A 22041-nucleotide genomic window follows, 5' to 3' on the forward strand; every position below is an offset into this window, starting at 1 on the left:
TGTGAATCATCTGCAGAGAAGAAACCACCGTGATGTGTTTCAAAACATATTCCGTAGCCGGAAACAACTTGGAGAGTTTCGATGTTTAATTCGGGAGCTCCATATGGATGAGAACCACTTCCAACGATTCTTTTGCATGACAGGCTTGGTGTCTCTTTAATATTTAATACTTGAGAATGCATTGATGCAGCATATTATCACTGTTTTGTACTTACTTATGAAGCTTTCAACACATTTTATAAAACAATGTGTGTGTAAAGGTTGCAGTGTGTAACTATTTATTGAAAATAAATATTTGTAAGATTCAAACACTGTCAAAATGATTTCACACTAATCTGTCAGCTCCATACAATTCTCACTGTGTTTCTCAGTCTTACAGTGTTTAGATCTCCCTCACTCAGGTATGATGGCATATCTTGACAGAGCTTTACAGATGAATGATGTTACATACCAATCAGAACAATAATAACAATAATAATAATAATAATAATAATAACAATTGTTATTATTATTACTATTATCATTATTATTATTATTATTATTATAAGCCACAAAATGGCGTCAATAACCATTAAAAAACATTTGATCAGCATATATCTTTCATGTTTATTCATTCAAAATTAAATGATACTACAAATACAAAATCACCTTTTTGTAAGTCCTAAATCATGAAATATATTCCAAGTGGACTGCATGAAGAGACATTAACAGACCTGGAATAGTTTATTGTATCTAATGTAACTGCAGTCATCACACAAACACAGGAGATACAAATAAAATCAGTTAGCAGAAAACTGGTCCTATGACTGTGTTGTACATACCATAAATTTCATCATTGATCTTTTCAGGTATTAGCTGAGCAATAGCAACAAAAAATACCATGTATGATCTGATTCATGTCAAAACATTAGTAGTAAATTATTTAAAATAGTAAATGCATCATTGGTTTTACTACTTTAATGTTACTCTTTATACTGTTTACGTTTTTATATATAGACAGATATGGTCATCTAATCAGTACTTTGACGGTAATCCTGGATTGTTTTGTGATCTTTAAAAGCTTTCTCAGTGATGTTTTGATTTCTTGTGTCTGCAGAACATAAACAATTGGGTTTAACATGGGAGGAAATACAGAGGTCAGAGAATGGTTAATGATCCTGGAATTTGGATGAATATTTTGCATGGTAGATGAGATTGATATTGGAATGAAATAGATGGCCACCAGTGAAATATGACCTGTGCAGGTTTTAAGGGCCTTCACTCTTTCCTGAGCGGTTGCCACTCTAGTCAAAGCAATGATAATACACACGTAAGTACCCAAGATGAAACTCAACGGAAGCCAAAGAAGAATAACAAATAGAAATAAAGCAAAGACACGGGAGGGTGTATTGTCATTGCAAGCCTGTGAGTATAGCGGCCTATGGTCACAGAAATAGCTGTTAACAACCACAGAAGACTTACAGAAGGACAGTCTTGTGAGGAGGCCGACTATCACAAGCATCACAGTTATGTCAAAGAACCAAAAAGAAGCAATCAAAGAAAACATGAACCTGTGAGTCACTCTCACTTGATAGTGCAGTGGGAAAATAATAGCAATCAGTCTGTCATAGGAGAGTGCAATCAGATTAAGACACTGCATTATCAGGGTGACATAGCAGAAGAAAAGATATGTCAAGCAGTCGCTGTGGGATATGTGGTTCGTGTTAAACAGGAAGAGGTCAAGGACCTTTGGCACCAAAGCAGTGCTACCAAACAGGTCTGTAAAGGCCAGGTTAAAAACTACTATATATTTTGGAGTCCACAGATTATGATCCAAGTAAATTACAGTCATCACAACTGTGTTTCCCACCACTGAAATAATATAAACAAAAAAGAGAAAGATATAGTAATAAATGACATTAGGTATTCCAATGAATCCACTTATTATAAAATATGCAGGACGCACAAAGGTGATATTTTTGCCAAGAGCGGAGTTGTATAAGTCCATTGTTAAATTCTTGTCAGCGTTCAAATCTCGAACGCACAAGGACTGATGTGGAGAACACCAATGTGCTCTGTTAAAAAGTGAGTTTGTTTCTCTCTTGCTCCGTTTTATTAAAGAAGACATGACAAGCTCCTCTGTTTGTGACACGGTGACGGCCTGATCCCTTGAGTCTACATGCAAGCATCACAAAACTCAATTACCGATTGCAGCTGTTTCAGGTATTCAAAGAGGTCATTGTGCACTTTGAAAACATGTTTTTGTTTGTTTTCTCATGGATCACAAGAAGAATAGTACAGTAGTAAATGACCGTTAACTCAATTTACGCGATGGAATGCATTCTGGACACAATCAAATATAGATAAGATGGACGAATATTATTAGTCAATAGGTTGCCTGACCCAATCCCAGCCTAAACACTATGAACTGAACAATGTATTATTGACCTCCTAATTGTGGTATGATTCTATATTTTCCAAACACATATCAGACCAAAATGGCCAAGACTTTAAGTTTCTTAATACCTGCATTCCCTGGAGATTAGTTTCTACCATTTTTGCAAATAACACGGATACCAACTGTTGTAAAACACCAAAGTTGATGAAGAAGAAAACATAAATATAGTAAATTATCATGTGTCTGATGTTAGGTTTTGTTTTAGCGACATATTACAGATGCAAACCAAACTGCTTATGTATCACTGGAACAGAAGTTATACTGGCAACCATGCTGTGGTCAAGCATGTTCTGATTTGGTGCTGGACTAAGGCAGAAAAGAAGCAAAAAGTCTGTGTTTGGTTTCTGAGTCTGAATCTTTTTGCTGGTCAAATCCACTTTTGGAACAAATACTTGAGGTGGGTGTACAGTTAACATGGAGTTTCTCCAGGCCCGACCTCGGTTTAAAGAAGCTCCTCCAGTGATCTCGTACTTGTTGAATATGGCTTTCTTCACCCACTCATAATCCATGACATGTTCCATGTCCATTGCCCTCAAGGCACGCCATGCTTTGCCAGTGAGGTAGGGCACTATTAACACTGTCTACTAATGAAGTTCTGTCAGTTCTGTATTAGGACTAGGTTGTACAATCCCTTAGTGATTTGCACTCGAGGTGTGAGGTGGGTTGGAGCAGGCATCCGAGGGGTTTCCGGGTAGGAGTCATGGTATTGTTTATGGGACAGAAGGGTTCGGGGCCTCATGGGGGTCATCGGGTGGGCACCCTCCTTCTCTGGTGTTTCGGTGACAGGCCCACAACACATCCAGAAGGCTCATCGGCAACACCTGGTGTCCCAGACATGCCCATTACATTACATTACATTACATGTCATTTAGCAGACGCTTTTATCCAAAGCGACTTACAAAAGTGCATTTAAACATTTGGGTACAAATAAGAGCTAGAAGTAAGTAAGAGCTTCAAGTAGAACAAACTATGAAGTGCTAGTCATAAGTGCAATATATATATATATTATTTTTTTTATTTTTTTTTTGTCGTCTTAGTCGAGGTAGAGTCGGAACAAATGTGTTTTTAGTCGGCGTCGGAAGATGTGGAGGCTTTCAGCTGTCCGGATGTCGATGGGGAGATCGTTCCACCATTTGGGAGCGAGGACAGTGAACAGTCTCGAGTTCTGCGAGTGCCTCTGTGATCCTCTCAGTGAGGGAGCAGCAAGCCGGTTTGTCGATGCAGAGCGGAGTGGGCGGGCTGGGGTGTAGGTTTTGATCATGTCCTGGATGTAGGCTGGACCGGATCCGTTTGTAGCATGGAACGCAAGCACTAGAGTCTTGAAGCGGATGCGAGCAGCTACCGGAAGCCAGTGAAGGGAGCGGAGGAGGGGTGTAGTGTGGGAGAATTTTGGTAAATTGAAGACCAGTCGAGCTGCCGCATTCTGGATGAGTTGCAGAGGTCGTATAGCGCATGCAGGAAGACCAGCCAGGAGGGAGTTGCAGTAATCCAAGCGTGAGATGACAAGAGCCTGGACCAGAACCTGTGCCGCCTTCTGGGTTAGGAGAGGCCGAATCCTTCGGATGTTGTGCAACATGTATCTGCAAGATCTAGCTGTTGCAGCAATGTTGGCAGTGAGGGAGAGATGGTCGTCAAGTGTCACACCCAGGTTCCTTGCGGTGTGAGAAGGAGTTACCACAGAGTTGTCAAGGGTGATGGTTAGATCTGTGGTGGGAGAGCCCTTTCCTGGGAGAAAAAGAAATTCAGTCTTGTCGAGATTGACAAGACTGAATGCCCCCCTCAGCTCTTAGCCCTTCTGTACCAAGGAGGCTATTTTGGAGCCCAGGTGGCATCCCTCCTCTTCACCCAGAGCCATCAGCTTACCTGCATGTGAGAGGGATTTGATGGCTTGGGGTTTGGGCTTAGCCTCGAATTCCCAAATCCTTAAGCAGCCTGATCGTTGCTTGTCCCACAAAGCCTCTGCAGCCGACTTCCACTGGGCAAACCTTGGTTTTCTAGCCACGGTGAATAAAGAGTGACCAATTTACCTAATCCCCATAGAAGCCAGAGAACCCTTAGACAACCCATGCATACACACCGAGAATATGCCAACTCCATGCAGTAAGGCCCTTGTTCCAACCTGGGCTCGAACCCGGGTCTTTTATCCAAAGTGACTTACACAAGAGGAATAAGCTACATAGAAGTAGTCTTGGAGAACTCCACTAGATAGGAACAGTGGACTGATAGAGGGTGAGAGTGCCGAGGTGGATCCAAGTGCAGGGGAGGGGGTGAGGTAAGTGCTAGGACAGAAGATGCTCTGGGTTTTCAAGAGCTTCTTGAAGATGGACGCAACTGATCTGGTAGCGTGTTGGCACCACCAGATGACAATCCTTTGATGAACAGAGTAGTCGACGGGTAACATAAGCCTTGAGAAGAGCATTTAAGTAGATGGGAGCAGACCCATGAAGCACTTTGTAGGCTAGCATCAGTGATTTGAATTGACGAGGGCAGCTAAGGGTAGCCAGTGGAGCTCAATGAACACAGGGATTACATGTGCCCTTTTAGGCTGATTGAAGACCAGGCACGCCGCAGCATTCTGGACCATCAGTAGCGGTTTCACAGCACAGGTCAGGAGGCCTGTGAGCAGGGCATTTCTATAGTCAAGATGGGAGATGATTATCGTGTTAAGTCACTTTTTAGTCAGTAATCAGGCTTGGTGTCTCTTTAATAAGTTACTGTAAAATGCATTGATGCAGCACATTATCACTGTTTTGTACGCAGCTATGAATCTTTCAACACGTTTTATAAAACAATGTGTGTGTAAATGTTGCAGTGTGTAACTATTTATTGAAAATAAATGTCTGTTAGATTCAAACATTGTCAAAATGATTTCACACTAATCTGTCAGCTTCATACTATTCTCACTGTGTTTCTCAGTCTTACTGTGTTTAGAGCTCCCTCAGTCAGGTATGATGGCATATCTTGACAGAGCTTTACAGATGAATGATGTTACATACCAATCATAGCCATAATAATAATAATAATAAGCCACAAAATTGTGTCAATAACCATTAAAAAACATTTGATCAGCATATATCTTTCATGTTTATTCTTTCAAAATTAAATGACACTGCAAATACAAAATCACCTTTTTGTAAGTCTTAAATCATGAAATATATTCCAAGTTGACTGCATGAAGAGACATTAACAGAACAACTGAAATAGTTTGTTGTATCTAATGTAACTGCAGTCATCACACAAACACAGGAGGTACAAATAAAATCAGTTAGCAGAAAACTGGTCCTATGACTGTTTTTTTTCCAGGTATTAGCTGAGCAATATCAACAAAAAACACCATGTATGATCTGATTCATGTCAAAACATTGATAGTAAATTATATGAAATAGTAAATGCATCATTGGTTTCACTACTTTACTCTTACTCTTTATACTGTTTACGTTTATATATATATAGACAGAAATGGTCATCTAATCAGTACTTTCCTCACGGTACACTTGGATTGTTTTGTGATCTTTAAAAGCTTTCTCAGTGATGTTTTTATTTCTTGTGTCTGCAGAACATAAACAATTGGGTTCAACATGGGAGGAAATACAGAGGTCAGAGAATGGTAAATGATCCTTGAATTTGGATGAATATTTTGCATGGTAGTTGAGATTAGTATTGGAATGAAATAGATGGCCACCAGTGAAATATGAGCTGTGCAGGTTTTAAAGGCCTTCACTCTTTCCTGAGCTGTTGCCACTCTAGTCAAAGCAATGACAATACACACGTAAGTACCCAAGATGAAACTCAATGGAAACCAAAACAGAATAACTATTAGAAATACAGCAAAGACACTTGTGGGTGTTTTGTCATTGCAAGCCTGTGAGTATAGCGGACCATGGTCACAGAAATAACTGTTAACAACCACAGAAGACTTACAGAAGGACAGTCTTGTGAGGAGGCCGACTATCACAAGCATCACAGTTATGGCAAAGAGCCAAAAAGAAGCAATCAAAGAAAACATGAACCTGTGAGTCACTCTCACTTGATAGTGCAGTGGGAAAATTATAGCAATCAGTCTGTCATAGGAGAGTGCAATCAGATTAAGAACCTGCATTAATACAGCGACATAGCAGAAGAAAAGGAATGTCAAGCAGTCGCTGTAGGATATGCGGTTATTGTTAAACAGGAAGAGGTCAAGGACCTTTGGCACCAAAGCAGTGGTACCAAACAGGTCTGCAAAGGCCAGGTTAAAAACTACTATATATTTTGGAGTCCACAGATTATGATCCAAGTAAATTACAGTCATCACAACTGTGTTTCCCACCACTGAAATAATATAAACAAAAAAGAGAACGATATAGTAATACATGGCATTAGGTATTCCAATGAATCCACTTATTATAAAATATGCAGGACGCACAAAGGTGATGTTTTTGCCAAGAGCAGAGTTGAATAAGTCCATTGTTAAATTCTTGTTGGTGTTCAAATCTCCAACACACAAGGACTGATGTGGAGAACACCAATGTGCTCTGTTACAAAGTGAGTTTGTTTCTCTCTTGCTCCGTTTTATTAAAGAAGACATGACAAGCTCCTCTGTTTGTGACAGATACGGTGACGGCCTGATCCCTTGAGTTTTCATGCAAGCATCACAAAACTCAATTACCGATTGCAGCTGTTTCAGGTATGCAAAGAGGTCATTGTGCACTTTGAAAACATGTTTTTGTTTGTTTTCTTGTGGATCACAAGAAGAATAGTACAGTAGTAAATGGCCCTAAACTCAATTTACGCGATGGAATGCATTCTGGACACAATCAAATATAGACAAGATGGACGAATATTATTAGTCAATAGGTTGCCTGACCCAATCCCAGCCTAAACACTATGAACTAAACAATGTATTATTGACCTCCTAATTGTGGTATGATCCTATATTTTCCAAACACATATCAGACCAAAATGGCCAAGACTTTAAGTTTCTTAATACCTGCATTCCCTGGAGATTAATTTCTACCATTTTTGCAAATAACACGGATACCAACTCTTGTAAAACACCAAAGTTGATGATGAAGAAGAAAACATAAATATAGTAAATTATCATGTGTCTGATGTTAGGTTTTGTTTTAGCGATATATTACAGATGCAATCCAAACTGCTTGTGAATCACTGGAGCAGAAGTTATACTGGCAACCATGCTGTGGTCAAGCATGTTCTGATTTGGTGCTGGACTAAGACAGAAAAGAAGCAAAAAGTCTGTGTTTAGTTTCTGAGTCTGAATCTCAAGGCACATCCTTGTCAATGTCTACTTTGCTCGAATTAACTTTTGTTACCTGCAGCATATAGCATTGGTGTGTAGTCTACTAGTAAACTGCATTTCTTTTCACCATCAACCAAAACATTATTGTGGAATCATCTGCAGAGAAGAAACCACCGTGATGTGAGGTTTCAAAACATCATCCATAGCCGGACATAACTTGGAGAGCTTTGCTGTTTACTTCGGGAGCTCCATATGGAGGAGAACCACTTACAAAGATTCTTTTGCATGACAGGCTCGATACGGAGCTCCCAAATTAAACAGTGTTGTTTTTGCTGATGTTATGAAACCACACAAGACGGCAGTTTCTTCTCTGCAGATGTTTCCACAACAGATATAGTGCCATAGAACTCCGAGTGTCCACACAAAAATCCTAAGTTTATCCCTCCATTATGAGCTGAGTCTGGTCGCTGGCAAGTATGTGACATCATCTGGAGAATCTCAACGGTGGCTCTACTAGTGTCTTCCTGTGTCTAACTGGGCACCGGTATCGTTCCCATTACCTAGGACAGGGGAAGTTTGTCTGCTTTTATTCGGACAGTCTGACTTAAAAGGCTTCACCTCAGACACCTCTCTGGGCCTGACTGGGGTAAAAATGTTTTGGGAAGACATCCTAATAGGCTTGCTTGTCTTTAGACCACTCTCAAAACCCTCAGACATACCTCTTGCCACAGGCCTTGGATGGAATACAACCCGGAAGTTCTTGTTGCTCCGCCTAGCAACATGAAGTTCTCCACCCGTTCTGCCGCCCTCTGGCCATCTTGAGGGTTGTGCTTCCTCACCCAGACTTGGATGTCTGGTGCTTGACCTCTTCAAGCAACCTTTTTGCTGGTCAAATCCACTTTTGGAACAAATACTTGAGGTGGGTGTACAGTTAACATGGAGTTTCTCCAGGCCTGACCTCGGGTTCATGGAAGCTCCTCCAGTGATCTCGTACTTGTTGAATATGACTTCCTTCACCCACTCATAATCCATGGTATGTTCCATGTCCATTGCCACATAGGCACGCCATGCTTTGCCAGTGAGGTAGGGCACTATTAACACTGTCTACTAATGAAGTTCTGTCAGTTCTGTATTAGGACTAGGTTGTACAATCCCTTAGTGATTTGCACTCGAGGTGTGAGGTGGGTTGGAGCAGGCATCCGAGGGGTTTCCGGGTAGGAGTCATGGTATTGTTTATGGGACAGAAGGGTTCGGGGCCTCATGGGGGTCATCGGGTGGGCACCCTCCTTCTCTGGTGTTTCGGTGACAGGCCCACAACACCTCCAGAAGGCTCATCTGCAACACCTGGTGTCCCAGATGTGCCCCCCTCAGCTCTTAGCCCTTCTGTATCAAGGAGGCTATTTTGGAGCCCAGGTGGCATCTCTCCTCTTCACCCAGAGCCATCAGCTTGCCTGCATGTGAGAGGGATTTGATGGCTTGGGGTTTGGGCTTAGCCTCGAATTCCCAAGACCTTAAGCAGCCTGATCGTTGCTTGTCCCACAAAGCCTCTGCAGCCGACTTCCACTGGGCAAACCTTGGTTTTCTAGCCACGGTGAATAAAGAGTGACCAATTTACCTAATCCCCATAGAAGCCAGAGAACGCTTAGACAACCCATCCATACACACCGAGAATATGCCAACTCCATGCAGTAAGGCCCTTGTTCCAACCTGGGCTCGAACACGGGTCTTTTATCCTAAGTGACTTACACAAGAGGAATAAGCTACATAGAAGTAGTCTTGGAGAACTCCACTCGATAGGAACAGTGGACTGATAGAGGGTGAGAGTGCCGAGGTGGATCCAAGTGCAGGGGAGGGGGTGAGGTAAGTGCTAGGACAGAAGATGCTCTGGGTTTTCAAGAGCTTCTGGGTTTTCAAGAGCTTCTTGAAGATGGAAGCAACTGATCTGGTAGCGTGTTGGCACCGCCAGATGACAATCCTTTGATGAACAGAGTAGTCGACGGGTAACATAAGCCTTGAGGAGAGCATTTAAGTAGGTGGGAGCAGACCCATGAAGCACTTTGTAGGCTAGCATCAGTGAATTGAATTTGACGAGGGCAGCTAAGGGTAGCCAGTGGAGCTCAATGAACAGAGGGGTGACATGTGCCCTTTTAGGCTGATTGAAGACCAGGCACGCCGCAGCGCTCTGGACCATCAGTAGCAGTTTCACAGCACAGGTCAGGAGGCCTGTGAGCAGGGCGTTGCAATAGTCAAGATGGGAGATGATTATCATGTTAAGTCACTTTTTAGGTCAGTAATGAGGCTTGGTGTCTCTTTAATATGATACTGTAGAATGCATTGATATTATCACTGTTTTGTACACACTTATGAAGCTTTCCACATATTTTATAGAACAATGTGTGTCTAAATGTTGCAGTGTGTAACTATTAATTGAAAATTAATGTCTGTTAGATTCAAACATTGTCAAAATGATTTCACACTAATCTGTCAGCTTCATACAATTCTCACTGTGTTTCTCAGTCTTACTGTGTTTAGATCTCCCTCAGTCAGGTATGATGGCATATATTGACAGAGCTTTACAGAAGGACACAACATACGAATGAGCTTACATACCAAACAGAACCATAATAATGATAATAAGCCACAAAATGGTGTCAATAACCATTAAAAAACATTTGATCAGCATATATCTTGCATGTTTATTAATTCAAAATTAAATGACACAACAAATACAAAAACACCTTTTTGTAAGTCTTAAATCATGAAATATATTCCAAGTGTACTGCATGAAGAGACATTAACAGAACAACTGAAATAGGTTGTTGTATCTAATGTAACTGCAGTCATCACACAAACACAGGAGGTACAAATAAAATCAGTTAGCAGAAAACTGGTCCTATGACTGTGTTGTACATACCATAAATTTCATCATTGATCTTTTCAGATATTAGCTGAGCAATATCAACAAAAAATACCATGTATGATCTGATTCATGTCAAAACATTGAAAGTAAATTATATGAAATAGTAAATGCATCATTGGTTTCACTACTTTACTCTTAACGTTTATATGTATATATATATATATATATATATATATATATATATATATATATATATATATATATATATATATATATATATAAAAATACACACATATATATACATATACACACACATATATATACATATACATATACATATACATATACATATATATATATATATATACACACACACAGACAGAAATGGTCATCTAATCAGTACTTTCCTCACGGTACTCTTGGATCGTTTTGTGATCTTTAAAAGCTTTCTCAGTGATGTTCTTATTTCTTGTGTCTGCAGAACATAAACAATTGGGTTCAACATGGGAGGAAATATAGAGGTCAGAGAATGGTTAATGATCCTGGAATTTGGATGAATATTTTGCATGGTAGTTGAGATTAGTATTGGAATGAAATAGATGGCCACCAGTGAAATATGACCTGTGCAGGTTTTAAGGGCCTTCACTCTTTCCTGAGCTGTTGCCACTCTAGTCAAAGCAATGATAATACACACGTAAGTACCCAAGATGAAACACAATGGAAGCCAAAGAAGAATAACTCTTAGAAATACAGCTAAGACGTATGTGGGGGTTTTGTCATTGCAAGCCTGTGAGTATAGTGGAGTATGGTCACAGAAATAGCTGTTAACAACCACAGAAGACTTACAGAAGGACAGTCTTGTGAGGAGGCCGACTATCAAGAGCATCACAGTTATGGCAAAGAGCCAAAAAAAAGTAATCAAAGAAAACATGAACCTGTGAGTCACTCTCACTTGATAGTGCAGTGGGAAAATGATAGCAATCAGTCTGTCATAGGAGAGTGCAATCAGATTAAGAATCTGCATTATTACAGCGACATAGCAGAAGAAAAGGAATGTCAAGCAGTCATTGTAGGATATGTAGTTATTGTTAAACAGGAAGAGGTCAAGGACCTTTGGCACCAAAGCAGTGGTACCAAACAGGTCTGTAAAGGCCAGATTAAAAACTACAATATATTTTGGAGTCCACAGATTATGATCCAAGTAAATTACAGTCATCACAACTGTGTTTCCCACCACTGCAATAACATAAACAAAAAAGAGAAAGATATAGTAAAACATGGCATTAGGTATTCCAATGAATCCACTTATTATAAAATATGCAGGACGCACAAAGGTGATGTTTTTGCCAAGAGCGGAGTTGAATAAGTCCATTGTTAAATTCTTGTTGGTGTTCAAATCTCCAACACACAAGGACTGATGTAGAGAACACCAATGTGCTCTGTTACAAAGTGAGTTAGTTTCTCTCTTGCTCCGTTTTATTAAAGAAGACATGACAAGCTCCTCTGTTTGTGACAGATACAGTGACGGCCTGATCCCTTGAGTCTACATGCAAACATCACAAAACTCAATTACCGATTGCAGCTGTTTCAGGTATTCAAAGAGGTCATTGTGCACTTTGAAAACATGTTTTTGTTTATTTTCTCATGGATTACAAGAAGAATAGTACAGCAGTAAATGACCGTCAACTCAATTTACATGACAGAAAACATTCTGGACACAATCAAATATAGACAAGATGGACAAATATTAATCATTCAATAGGTTGCCTGACCCAATCCCAGCCTAAACACTATGAACTAAACAATGTATTATTGACCTGCTAATTGTGGTATGATCCTATATTTTCCAAACACATATCAGACCAAATTGGCCAAGACTTTAAGTTTCTGAATACCTGCATTTCTTGGAGATTAATTTCTACCATTTTTGCACAGTTTCAAATATGTAATGACTATCAAATAAGTAGAGGGACAACCAAAAAAGAAGTTGAAAAGCCAGAAGTAAATGGGGGCAGTGATGTAATAACACAGATACCAACTGTTGTAAAACACCAAAGTTAATTAAGAAGAAGAAGAAGAAGAAGAAGACATAAATATAGTAAATTATCATGTGACTGATGTAAGGTTTTGTTTGGTGATATATTACAAATGCAATCCAAACTGCTTATGTATCACTGGAGCAGACGTTATACTGGCAACCATGCTGTGGTCAAGCATGTTCTGATTTGGTGCTGGACTAAGGCAGAAAAGAAGCAAAAAGTCTGTGTTTAGTTTTTGAGTCTGAATGTCAAGGCACATCCTTGTCAATGTCTACTTTGCTTGAATTAACTTTTTTACCTGCAGCATATAGCGTTGGTGTGTAGTCTACTAGTAAACTGGAGTGGAGAGTTTCACTGTTTACTTATATTATATTATCACTGTTTTGTACGCAGCTATGACACTTTCAACACATTTTATAAAACAATGTGTGTGTACATGTTGCAGTGTGTAACTATTAATTGAAAATAAATGTCTGTTAGATTCAAACATTTTCAAAATGATTTCACACTAATCTGTCAGCTCCATACAATTCTCAGTGTGTTTCTCATTCTTACAATGTTTAGATCTCCCTCAGTCAGGTATGATGACATATCTTGACAGAGCTTTACAGATACAACATATGAATGATATTATTTTCCAAACAGAACCAAAATAATAATAAGCCACAAAATGGTGTCAATAACCATTAAAAAAACATTTGATCAGCAAAAAATTTTCATGTTTATTCATTCAAAATTAAATGACACTACAAATACAAAATCAACTTTTTGTAAGTCTTAAGTCATGAAATATATTCCAAGTGGACTGCATGAAGAGACATTAACGGACCTTAAATCGTTTGCTGTATCTAATGTAACTGCAGTCATCACATAAACAGAGGAGGTACAAATAAAATCAGTTAGCAGAAAACTGGTCCTATGACTGTGTTGTACATACCATACATTTCATCATTGATCTTTTCAAGTGTTAGCTGAGCAATATCAACAAAAAATACCATGTATGAGCTCATTCATATCAAAACATTAGTAGTAAATTATTTAAAATAGTAAATGCATCATTGGTTTAACTACTTTACTGTTACTCATTATACTGTTTATGTTTATATAAATAGACAGATATGGTCATCTAATCAGAACTTTCTTCACGGTAATCTTGGATTGTATTGTGATCTTTAAAAGCTTTCTCAGTGATGTTTTTATTTCTTGTGTCTGCAGAACATAAACTATTGGGTTCAACATGGGAGGAAATACAGACGTTAGAGAAAGGTTAATAATCCTGCTATTTGGATGAATATTTCCTCCCAATGTAAATGTGATTAATATTGGAATGAAATAGATGGCCACCAGTGAAATATGACCTGTGCAGGTTTTAAGGGCCTTCACTCTTTCCTGAGCGGTTGCCACTCTAGTCAAAGCAATGATAATACACACGTAAGTACCCAAGATGAAACTCAATGGAAACCAAAGATGAATAACTATTACAAATAAAATATAGACACTTGTGGGTGTTATGTCATTGCAAGCCTGTCTGTATATCTGACCATGGTCACAGAAATAACTGTTTACAACCACAGAAGACTTACAGAAGGACAGTCTTGTGAGGAGGCCGACTAACAGGAGAGTCAAAAAAATGGCAAAGAGCCAAAAAGAAGCAATCAATGAAAACATGAACCTGTGAGTCACTCTCACTTGATAGTGCAGTGGGTAAGTAATAGCAATCAGTCTGTCATAGGAGAGTGCAATCAGATTAAGAACCTGCATCGACAGGGTGACATAGCAGAAGAAAAGGAATGTCAAGCAGTCGCTGTAGGATATGCGGTTATTGTTAAACAGGAAGAGGTCAAGGACCTTTGGCACCAAAGCAGTGGTACCAAACAGGTCTACAAAGGCCAGGTTAAAAACTACTATATATTTTGGAGTCCACAGATTATGATCCAAGTAAATTACAGTCATCACAACTGTGTTTCCCACCACTGAAATAATATAAACAAAAAAGAGAAAGATATAGTAATAAATGACATTAGGTATTCCAATGAATCCACTTATTATAAAATATGCAGGACGCACAAAGGTGATGTTTTTGCCAAGAGCGGAGTTGAATAAGTCCATTGTTAAATTCTTGTTGGTGTTCAAATCTCCAACGCACAAGGACTGATGTGGAGAACACCAATGTGCTCTGTTACAAAGTGAGTTTGTTTCTCTCTTGCTCCGTTTTAAAGAAGACATGACAAGCTCCTCTGTTTGTGACACACACGGTGACGGCCTGATCCCTTGAGTCTACATGCATAGTGTAGACATAGTACATAGTGCACTTTGAAAACACATTTGTTTGTTTTCTTATGGATCACAGAAAGAGTACTAAATTATTTTAAAATCTTGTATTCATCATTGCATCATTGGTTTTACTATTTTACTGTTACTGTTTATACTGCTTACTGTTTATATGTAGAAAGAAATGATCATGTAATCAGTCATTTCCTCACCATTATCTTGGATTGTTTTGTGATCTTTAAAAGCTTTCTCAGTGATGTTTTTATTTCTTGTGTCTGCAGAACATAAACAATTGGGTTTAACATGGGAGGAAATACAGAGGTCAGAGAAAGGTTAATAATTCTGGAATTTGAATCAAGATTTTGCATGGTAGATGAGATTAATACTGGAATGAAATAGATGGCCACCAGTGAAATATGACCGGTGCAGGTTTTAAGGGCCTTCACTCTTTCCTGAGCTGTTGCCACTCTAGTCAAAGCAATGATAATACACACGTAAGTACCCAAGATGAAACTCAATGGAAGCCAAAGAAGAATAACATATAGAAATGTAGAAAAGACATGTGAGGGTGTTTTGTCATTGCAAGCCTGTCGGTATATCTGACCATGGTCACAGAAATAGCTGTTAACAACCACAGAAGACTTACAGAAGGACAGTCTTGTGAGGAGGCCGACTGCCGTGAGGCACATAGCAATGGCAAAGAGCCAAAAAGAAGCAATTAAAGAAAACATTAACCTGTGAGTCACTTTCACTTGATAGTGCAGTGGGTAAGTAATAGCAATCAGTCTGTCATAGGAGAGTGCAATCAGATTAAGAATCTGCATCATCAGAGTGGCATAGCAGAAGAAAAGGAATGTAAAGCAGTGGCTGTAGGATATGCGGTTATTGTTAAACAGGAAGAGGTCAAGGACCTTTGGCACCAAAGCAGTGGTACCAAACAGGTCTGTAAAGGCCAGGTTAAAAACTACTATATATTTTGGAGTCCACAGATTATGATCCAAGTAAATTACAGTCATCACAACTGTGTTTCCCACCACTGAAATAATATAAACAAAAAAGAGAAAGATATAGTAATACATGGCATTAGGTATTCCAATGAATCCACTTATTATAAAATATCCAGGACGCACAAAGGTGATGTTTTTGCCAAGAGCGGAGTTGAATAAGTCCATTGTTGAATTCTTGGCTGTGTTAAAATCTCCAACACACAAGGACTGATGTGGAGAACACCAATGTGCGATGTTAAAAAGTGAGTTTGTTTCTCTCTTGCGCCGTTTTATTAAAGAAGACATGACAAGCTCCTCTGTTTGTGACAGATACGGTGACGGCCTGATCCCTTGAGTCTACATGCAAGCATCACAAAACTCAATTACCAATTGCAGCTGTTTCAGGTATTCAAAGAGGTCATTGTGCACTTTGAAAACATGTTTTTGTTTGTTTTCTCATGGATCACAAGAAGAATAGTACAGCAGTAAATGACTGTTAACTCAATTTAGGTGATAGAAAACATTCTGGACACAATCAAATATAGACAAGACGCACAAATATTAATCTTTCAATAGGTTGCCTGACCCAATCCCAGCCTAAACACTATGAACTGCACAATGTATTATTGACCTACTAATTGTGGTATGATCCTATATTTTCCAAACACATATCAGACCAAAATAAACAAGACTTTAAATTTCTTATTACCTGCATTTCTTGGAGATTAGTTTCTACTATTTTTGCACAATTTGAAATTTGTAATGACTATCAAATAAGGAGAGGGACAACCAAAACAGAAGTGAAAATCCAGAAGCAAGTGGGGGCAGTGATGTAATATTACAGATACCAACTGTTGTAAAACACTAAACTTGATGAAGAAGAAGACATAAATATAGTATATTATGTGACTGATGTTTGGTTTTGTTTTAGCGACATATTACAGATGCAATCCAAACTGCTTATGTATCACTGGAGCAGAAGTTATACTGGCAACCATGTTGTGGTCAAGCATGTTCTGATTTGGTGCTGGACTAAGGCAGAAAAGAATACAAAAAAGTCTGTGTTTAGTTTCTGAGTCTGAATCTCAAGGCACATCCTTGTAAATGTCTACTTTGTTTGAATTAGCTTTTGTTACTTGCAGCATATAGCATTGGTGAGTATTCTTCTAGATAATGTTAGTCACGTGTTTCATGGAGTATTTCTGCTCAAAGTGACAAAGTCATGTTGCATGTGAGGAGGACGATTGTCATTCATACAGAGTGTAATGCTGCATTCACCCAAGACTCTTGGCATCGCTTTGCACCTTTCACATCACGCCTGTCATGTTGCGGGATCATTTTATACATTTTGTGACATGTTGTGTTGGGCTTGGCCTCGAATTCCCAAGTCCTTAAGCAGCCTTGTCCCACAAAGCCTCTGTGGCTGACTTCCACTGGGCAAACCTTTGTTTTCTAGCCACAATCAATTTAGAGTGACCAATTTACCTAATCCCCATATTGCATGTTTTTAGACTGTGAGAGGAAGCCGGAGAAACTGCAGACAACCCATGCACACACGTCAAGAATATGCCGACTCCATGCAATAAGGCTCTTGTTCCAACCCGGGCTCGAACCGGGTCCTTTATCTAAAGTTATTTACAAAAGAGAAATAAGCTAAATAGAAGTAGTCTTGGAGAACTCCACTAGATAGGAACAGTGGACTGATAGAGGGTGAGAGTGCCGAGGTGGAGCCAAGTGCAGGGGAGGGGGTAAGGTAAGTGCTAGGACAGAAGATGCTCTTGGAAGAGTTGGGTTTTCAAGAGCTTCTTGAAGATGGACGACCTGATCTGGTAGCGCTTGGTAGGTCATTCCACCAGCATGGAACAACACATGAAAAGAGTCTGGATTGTTGTGTCTGTGGTGTTGGCACCGCCAGACAACAATCCTTTGATGAACAGACTAGTCGAGGGGTAACATAAGCCTTTAGGAGAGCATTTAAGTAGGTGGGAGCAGACCCATGAAGCAATTTGTAGGCCAGCATCAGTGATTTGAATTTGAAAAGGGCGGCTAAGGGGAGCCAGTAGAGCTCAATGAACAGAGGGACTGCATATGCCCTTTTAGGCTGATTGAAGACCAGGCATGCCGCAGCATTCTGGACCATCAGTAGCAGTTTCACAGCACAGGTCAGGCGGCCTGTGAGCAGGGCGTTGCAATAGTCAAGATGGGAGATGATTATCATGTTAAGTCACTTTTTAGATCAGTAATGAGGCTTGGTGTCTCTTTAATATTTTACTGTAGAATGCATTGATGCAGCATATGATCACTCTTTTGTACGCAGCTATGAAGCTTTCAACACGTTTTATAAAACAATGTGTGTGTAAATGTTGCAGTGTGTAACTATTTATTGAAATTAATGTCTGTTAGATTCAAACATTGTCATATGATTTCACACTAATCTGTCAGCTTCATACAATTCTCACTGTGTTTCTCAGTCTTACTGTGTTTAGAGCTCCCTCAGTCAGGTATGATGGCATATCTTGACAGAGCTTTACAGATGAATGATGTTACATACCAATCATAATAATAATAACAATAATAATAATAATAATAATAATAATAATAAGCCACAAAATGGTGTCAACCTTTAAAAAAAACATTTGATCCGAATATATGAGTCATGTTTATTCATTCAAAATTAAATGACACTACAAATACAAAATCACCTTTTTATAAGTCTTAAATCATGAAATATATGCATGAAGAGATATTAACAGAACAACTGAAATAGTTTGCTTTTTCTAATATAACTGCGGTCATCACACAAACACAGGGGGTACAAATTAAATCAGTTAGCAGAAAACTGGTCCTTTGATCGTGTTGTACATACCATGTATTCCCCATATATTTTTTCAGTGTTGCTTGAGCAATAACAATAATTACCACGTATGATCTGACTCATGTCAAAACGTTTGTGGCAAATTATTTTAAAATCTTGTATTTATCATAGCATCATTGGTTTTACTATTTTATTGTTACCATTTATTTATTGTTATTTATTGTTTTGTGATCTTTAAAAGCTTTCTGAGTATTGTTTTTATTTCTTGTGTCTGCAGAACATAAACAATTGGGTTCAACATGGGAGGAAATACAGAGGTCAGAGAAAGGTTAATAATCCTGGAATTTGGATGAATATTTCCTCCCAAGGTATATGTGATTAATATCGGAATGAAATAGATGGCCACCAGTGAAATATGACCTGTGCAGGTTTTAAGGGCCTTCACTCTTTCCTGAGCTGTTGCCACTCTAGTCAAAGCAATGATAATACACACGTAAGTACCCAAGATGAAACTCAACGGAAGCCAAAGAAGAATAACCATTAGAAACCTAGAAAAGACACTTGTGGGTGTTTTGTCATTGCAAGCCTGTCGATATATCTGACCATGGTCACAGAAATAGCTGTTAACAACCACAGAAGACTTACAGAAGGACAGTCTTGTGAGGAGGCCGACTGCCGTGAGGCACACAGCAATGGCAAAGAGCCAAAAAGAAGCAATCAAAGAAAACATGAACCTGTGAGTCACTCTCACTTGATAGTGCAGTGGGTAAGTAATAGCAATCAGTCTGTCATAGGAGAGTGCAATCAGATTAAGAACCTGCATCGACAGGGTGACATAGCAGAAGAAAAGGAATGTCAAGCAGTCGCTGTAGGATATGTGGTTATTGTTAAACAGGAAGAGGTCAAGGACCTTTGGCACCAAAGCAGTGGTACCAAACAGGTCTGTAAAGGCCAGGTTAAAAACTACTATGTATTTTGGAGTCCACAGATTATGATCCAAGTAAATTACAGTCATCACAACTGTGTTTCCCACCACTGAAATAACATAAACAAAAAAGAGAAAGATATAGTAATACATGACATTAGGTATTCCAATGAATCCACTTATTATAAAATATGCAGGACGCACAAAGGTGATGTTTTTACCAAGAGCGGAGTTGAATAAGTCCATTTTTAAATTCTTGTTAGTGTTCAAATCTCCAACGTCCAAGGACAGATGTGGAAAACACCAATGTGCTCTGTTAAAAAGTGAGTCTGCTTCTGTCTTGCTCCGTTTTAAAGAAGACATGACAAGCTCATCTGTTTATTACCAATACAGTGGCGGCCTGATCCCTTGAGTTTACATGCAAGCATCACAAAACTCAATTACTGATTGCAGCTGTTTCAGGTATTCAGAAAGACGTCATTGCGCACTTTGAAAAACATGTTCTTTGTTTGTTTTTCGTGTGGATCTTGTGGAAATATTTTTCCCTGTATGGCAGATCAATGTGTTTATATGGAGAACACAGAGCACTGAAGAGAGTCTCAGACAATAAGGTTATTGACTCTTAAAATGCAACAAAATGATGTCAATTACCATTAAAAAAACATTTGATCAGAATATATTGGTCATGTTGTTTCATGTTTATTCATTCAAAATGAAATGACACTACAAATACAAAATCACCTTTTTGTAAGTCTTAAATCATGAAATATATTCCAAGTGGACTGCATGAAGAGACATTAACAGACAAACTAAAATAGTTTGCTGTATCTAATGTAACTGCAGTCATCACACAAACACAGGAAGTACAAATTAAATCAGTTAGCAGAAAACTGGTTCTATGACTGTTGTACATACCATAAATTTCACCATTGATTTTTTTCAGTTTTGCTTGAGCAATATCAACAATAATTACCACGTATTATGTGACTCATGTCAAAACATTTGTGGCAAATTATTTAAAAATCTTGTATTTATCATTGCATCATTTGTTTTACTATTTTACTGTTACCATTCATTTATTGTTTTGTGATCTTTAAAACTTTTCTCAGTGATGTTTTTATTTCTTGTGTCTGCAGAACATAAACAATTGGGTTCAACATGGGAGGAAATACAGAGGTCAGAGAAAGGTTAATGATCCTGGAATTTGAATGAATATTTCCTCCCAAGGTATATGTGACTAATATTGGAATGAAATAGATGGCCACCAGTGAAATATGACCTGTGCAGGTTTTAAGGGCCTTCACTCTTTCCTGAGCTGTTGCCACTCTAGTCAAAGCAATGATAATACACACGTAAGTACCCAAGATGAAACTCAACGGAAACCAAATAAGAATAACTATTAGAAATACAGCAAAGACATATGTGGGTGTTTTTTCATTGCAAGCCTGTGAGTATAGCGGACCATGGTCACAGAAATAGCTGTTAACAACCACAGAAGACTTACAGAAGGATAGTCTTGTGAGGAGGCCGACTAACAGGAGCATCACAGTTATGGCAAAGAGCCAAAAAGAAGCAATCAAAGAAAACATGAATCTGTGAGTCACTCTCACTTGATAGTGCAGTGGGAAAATTATAGCAATCAGTCTGTCATAGGAGAGTGCAATCAGATTAAGAACCTGCATTGTCAGAGCGACATAGCAGAAGAAAAGGAAAGTCAAGCAGTCATTGTAGGATATGTAGTTATTGTTAAACAGGAAGAGGTCAAGGACCTTTGGCACCAAAGCAGTGCTACCAAACAGGTCTGCAAAGGCCAGGTTAAAAACTACTATATATTTTGGAGTCCACAGATTATGATCCAAGTAAATTACAGTCATCACAACTGTGTTTCCCACCACTGAAATAACATAAACAAAAAAGAGAAAGATATAGTAATACATGGCATTAGGTATTCCAATGAATCCACTTATTATAAAATATGCAGGACGCACAAAGGTGATGTTTTTGCCAAGAGCGGAGTTGAATAAGTTCATTGTTAAATTCTTGTCAGTGTTCAAATCTCCAACGCACAAGGACTGATGTGGAGAACACCAATGTGCGATGTTAAAAAGTGAGTTTGTTTCTCTCTTGCTCCGTTTTATTAAAGAAGACATGACAAGCTCCTCTGTTTGTGACAGATACAGTGACAACCTGATCCCTTGAGTCTACATGCAAGCATCACAAAAGTCACTTACAACTTTCTGTTGGAGCAACTTTGTGTTTGTCCCGTTTTCACCTTGTTTTGATTGCAGCTATTTTAGGTATTCAGAAAGAGATCATTGTGCACTTTGATGACAAGTTTTTAGTTTGTTCATTTTCTGAAGGATCACAGAAAGAATAGCTATTGCAGTGCAGTAAACTCAATTTAGTCAATGCAGTAAACTCAGTTTACATGATAAATGCATTCTGGATGCAATAAAATATAGCCAAGGG

The 22041-nt window shown here is 38.8% G+C and overlaps 7 protein-coding genes across 7 annotated transcripts in view; all 7 read right to left on the reverse strand.

Annotated features, from left to right (window-relative positions):
• The window catches only part of LOC122779571 (olfactory receptor 6C4-like), an 18167-nt gene extending 11193 nt beyond the window's left edge, over window positions 1-6974 (reverse strand). The window contains exon 1 of the mRNA XM_044042053.1: window positions 6220-6974. Within this exon, the coding sequence (XP_043897988.1) occupies window positions 6220-6884 (665 nt within the window). The 5' untranslated portion in view covers window positions 6885-6974. The remainder of the gene's footprint in view (window positions 1-6219) is intronic.
• Window positions 1-15048, reverse strand: part of LOC122779564 (olfactory receptor 6C4-like) — a 17444-nt gene extending 2396 nt beyond the window's left edge. The window contains exon 1 of the mRNA XM_044042044.1: window positions 14145-15048. Within this exon, the coding sequence (XP_043897979.1) occupies window positions 14145-14801 (657 nt within the window). The 5' untranslated portion in view covers window positions 14802-15048. The remainder of the gene's footprint in view (window positions 1-14144) is intronic.
• LOC122779575 (olfactory receptor 6C4-like) overlaps window positions 1-16078 on the reverse strand; it is a 21629-nt gene extending 5551 nt beyond the window's left edge. The window contains exon 1 of the mRNA XM_044042058.1: window positions 15208-16078. Coding sequence (XP_043897993.1) covers window positions 15208-16018 — 811 coding nt within the window. The 5' untranslated portion in view covers window positions 16019-16078. The remainder of the gene's footprint in view (window positions 1-15207) is intronic.
• LOC122779566 (olfactory receptor 8G1-like) lies at window positions 595-2077 on the reverse strand. The gene has a single exon (XM_044042047.1). It carries the CDS (start codon window positions 1985-1987, stop codon window positions 1007-1009), a length of 981 nt encoding a protein of 326 aa, XP_043897982.1. The 5' UTR covers window positions 1988-2077; the 3' UTR covers window positions 595-1006.
• Window positions 10914-11969, reverse strand: LOC122779574 (olfactory receptor 6C4-like). The gene has a single exon (XM_044042056.1). The coding sequence runs from the start codon at window positions 11906-11908 to the stop codon at window positions 10925-10927; it is 984 nt and encodes a 327-aa protein (XP_043897991.1). The 5' UTR covers window positions 11909-11969; the 3' UTR covers window positions 10914-10924.
• Window positions 16079-18500: 2422 nt separating the features above from the next.
• LOC122779579 (olfactory receptor 6C4-like) lies at window positions 18501-21662 on the reverse strand. Its single transcript, XM_044042063.1, has 2 exons — window positions 20314-21662; window positions 18501-18534 (listed from the first exon to the last, which is right to left on the reverse strand). The coding sequence occupies exon 1, from the start codon at window positions 21600-21602 to the stop codon at window positions 20649-20651; it is 954 nt and encodes a 317-aa protein (XP_043897998.1). The 5' UTR covers window positions 21603-21662; the 3' UTR covers window positions 18501-18534; window positions 20314-20648.
• On the reverse strand, window positions 18865-20320 carry LOC122779567 (olfactory receptor 6C4-like). The gene has a single exon (XM_044042048.1). It carries the CDS (start codon window positions 19933-19935, stop codon window positions 18865-18867), a length of 1071 nt encoding a protein of 356 aa, XP_043897983.1. The 5' UTR covers window positions 19936-20320.
• Window positions 21663-22041: the final 379 nt, after the last annotated feature.

This window comes from Solea senegalensis, linkage group LG13 (genome assembly GCF_019176455.1).
Source record: "Solea senegalensis isolate Sse05_10M linkage group LG13, IFAPA_SoseM_1, whole genome shotgun sequence".
NCBI lineage: Eukaryota > Metazoa > Chordata > Actinopteri > Pleuronectiformes > Soleidae > Solea > Solea senegalensis.

Coding starts and splice junctions, on each gene's coding strand:
- LOC122779579 (XM_044042063.1), bottom strand. CDS start 21,602: ATGAACTTATTCAACTCCGCTCTTGGCAAAAACATCACCTTTGTGCGT.
- LOC122779566 (XM_044042047.1), bottom strand. CDS start 1,987: ATGGACTTATACAACTCCGCTCTTGGCAAAAATATCACCTTTGTGCGT.
- LOC122779574 (XM_044042056.1), bottom strand. CDS start 11,908: ATGGACTTATTCAACTCCGCTCTTGGCAAAAACATCACCTTTGTGCGT.
- LOC122779567 (XM_044042048.1), bottom strand. CDS start 19,935: ATGTCTTCTTTAAAACGGAGCAAGACAGAAGCAGACTCACTTTTTAAC.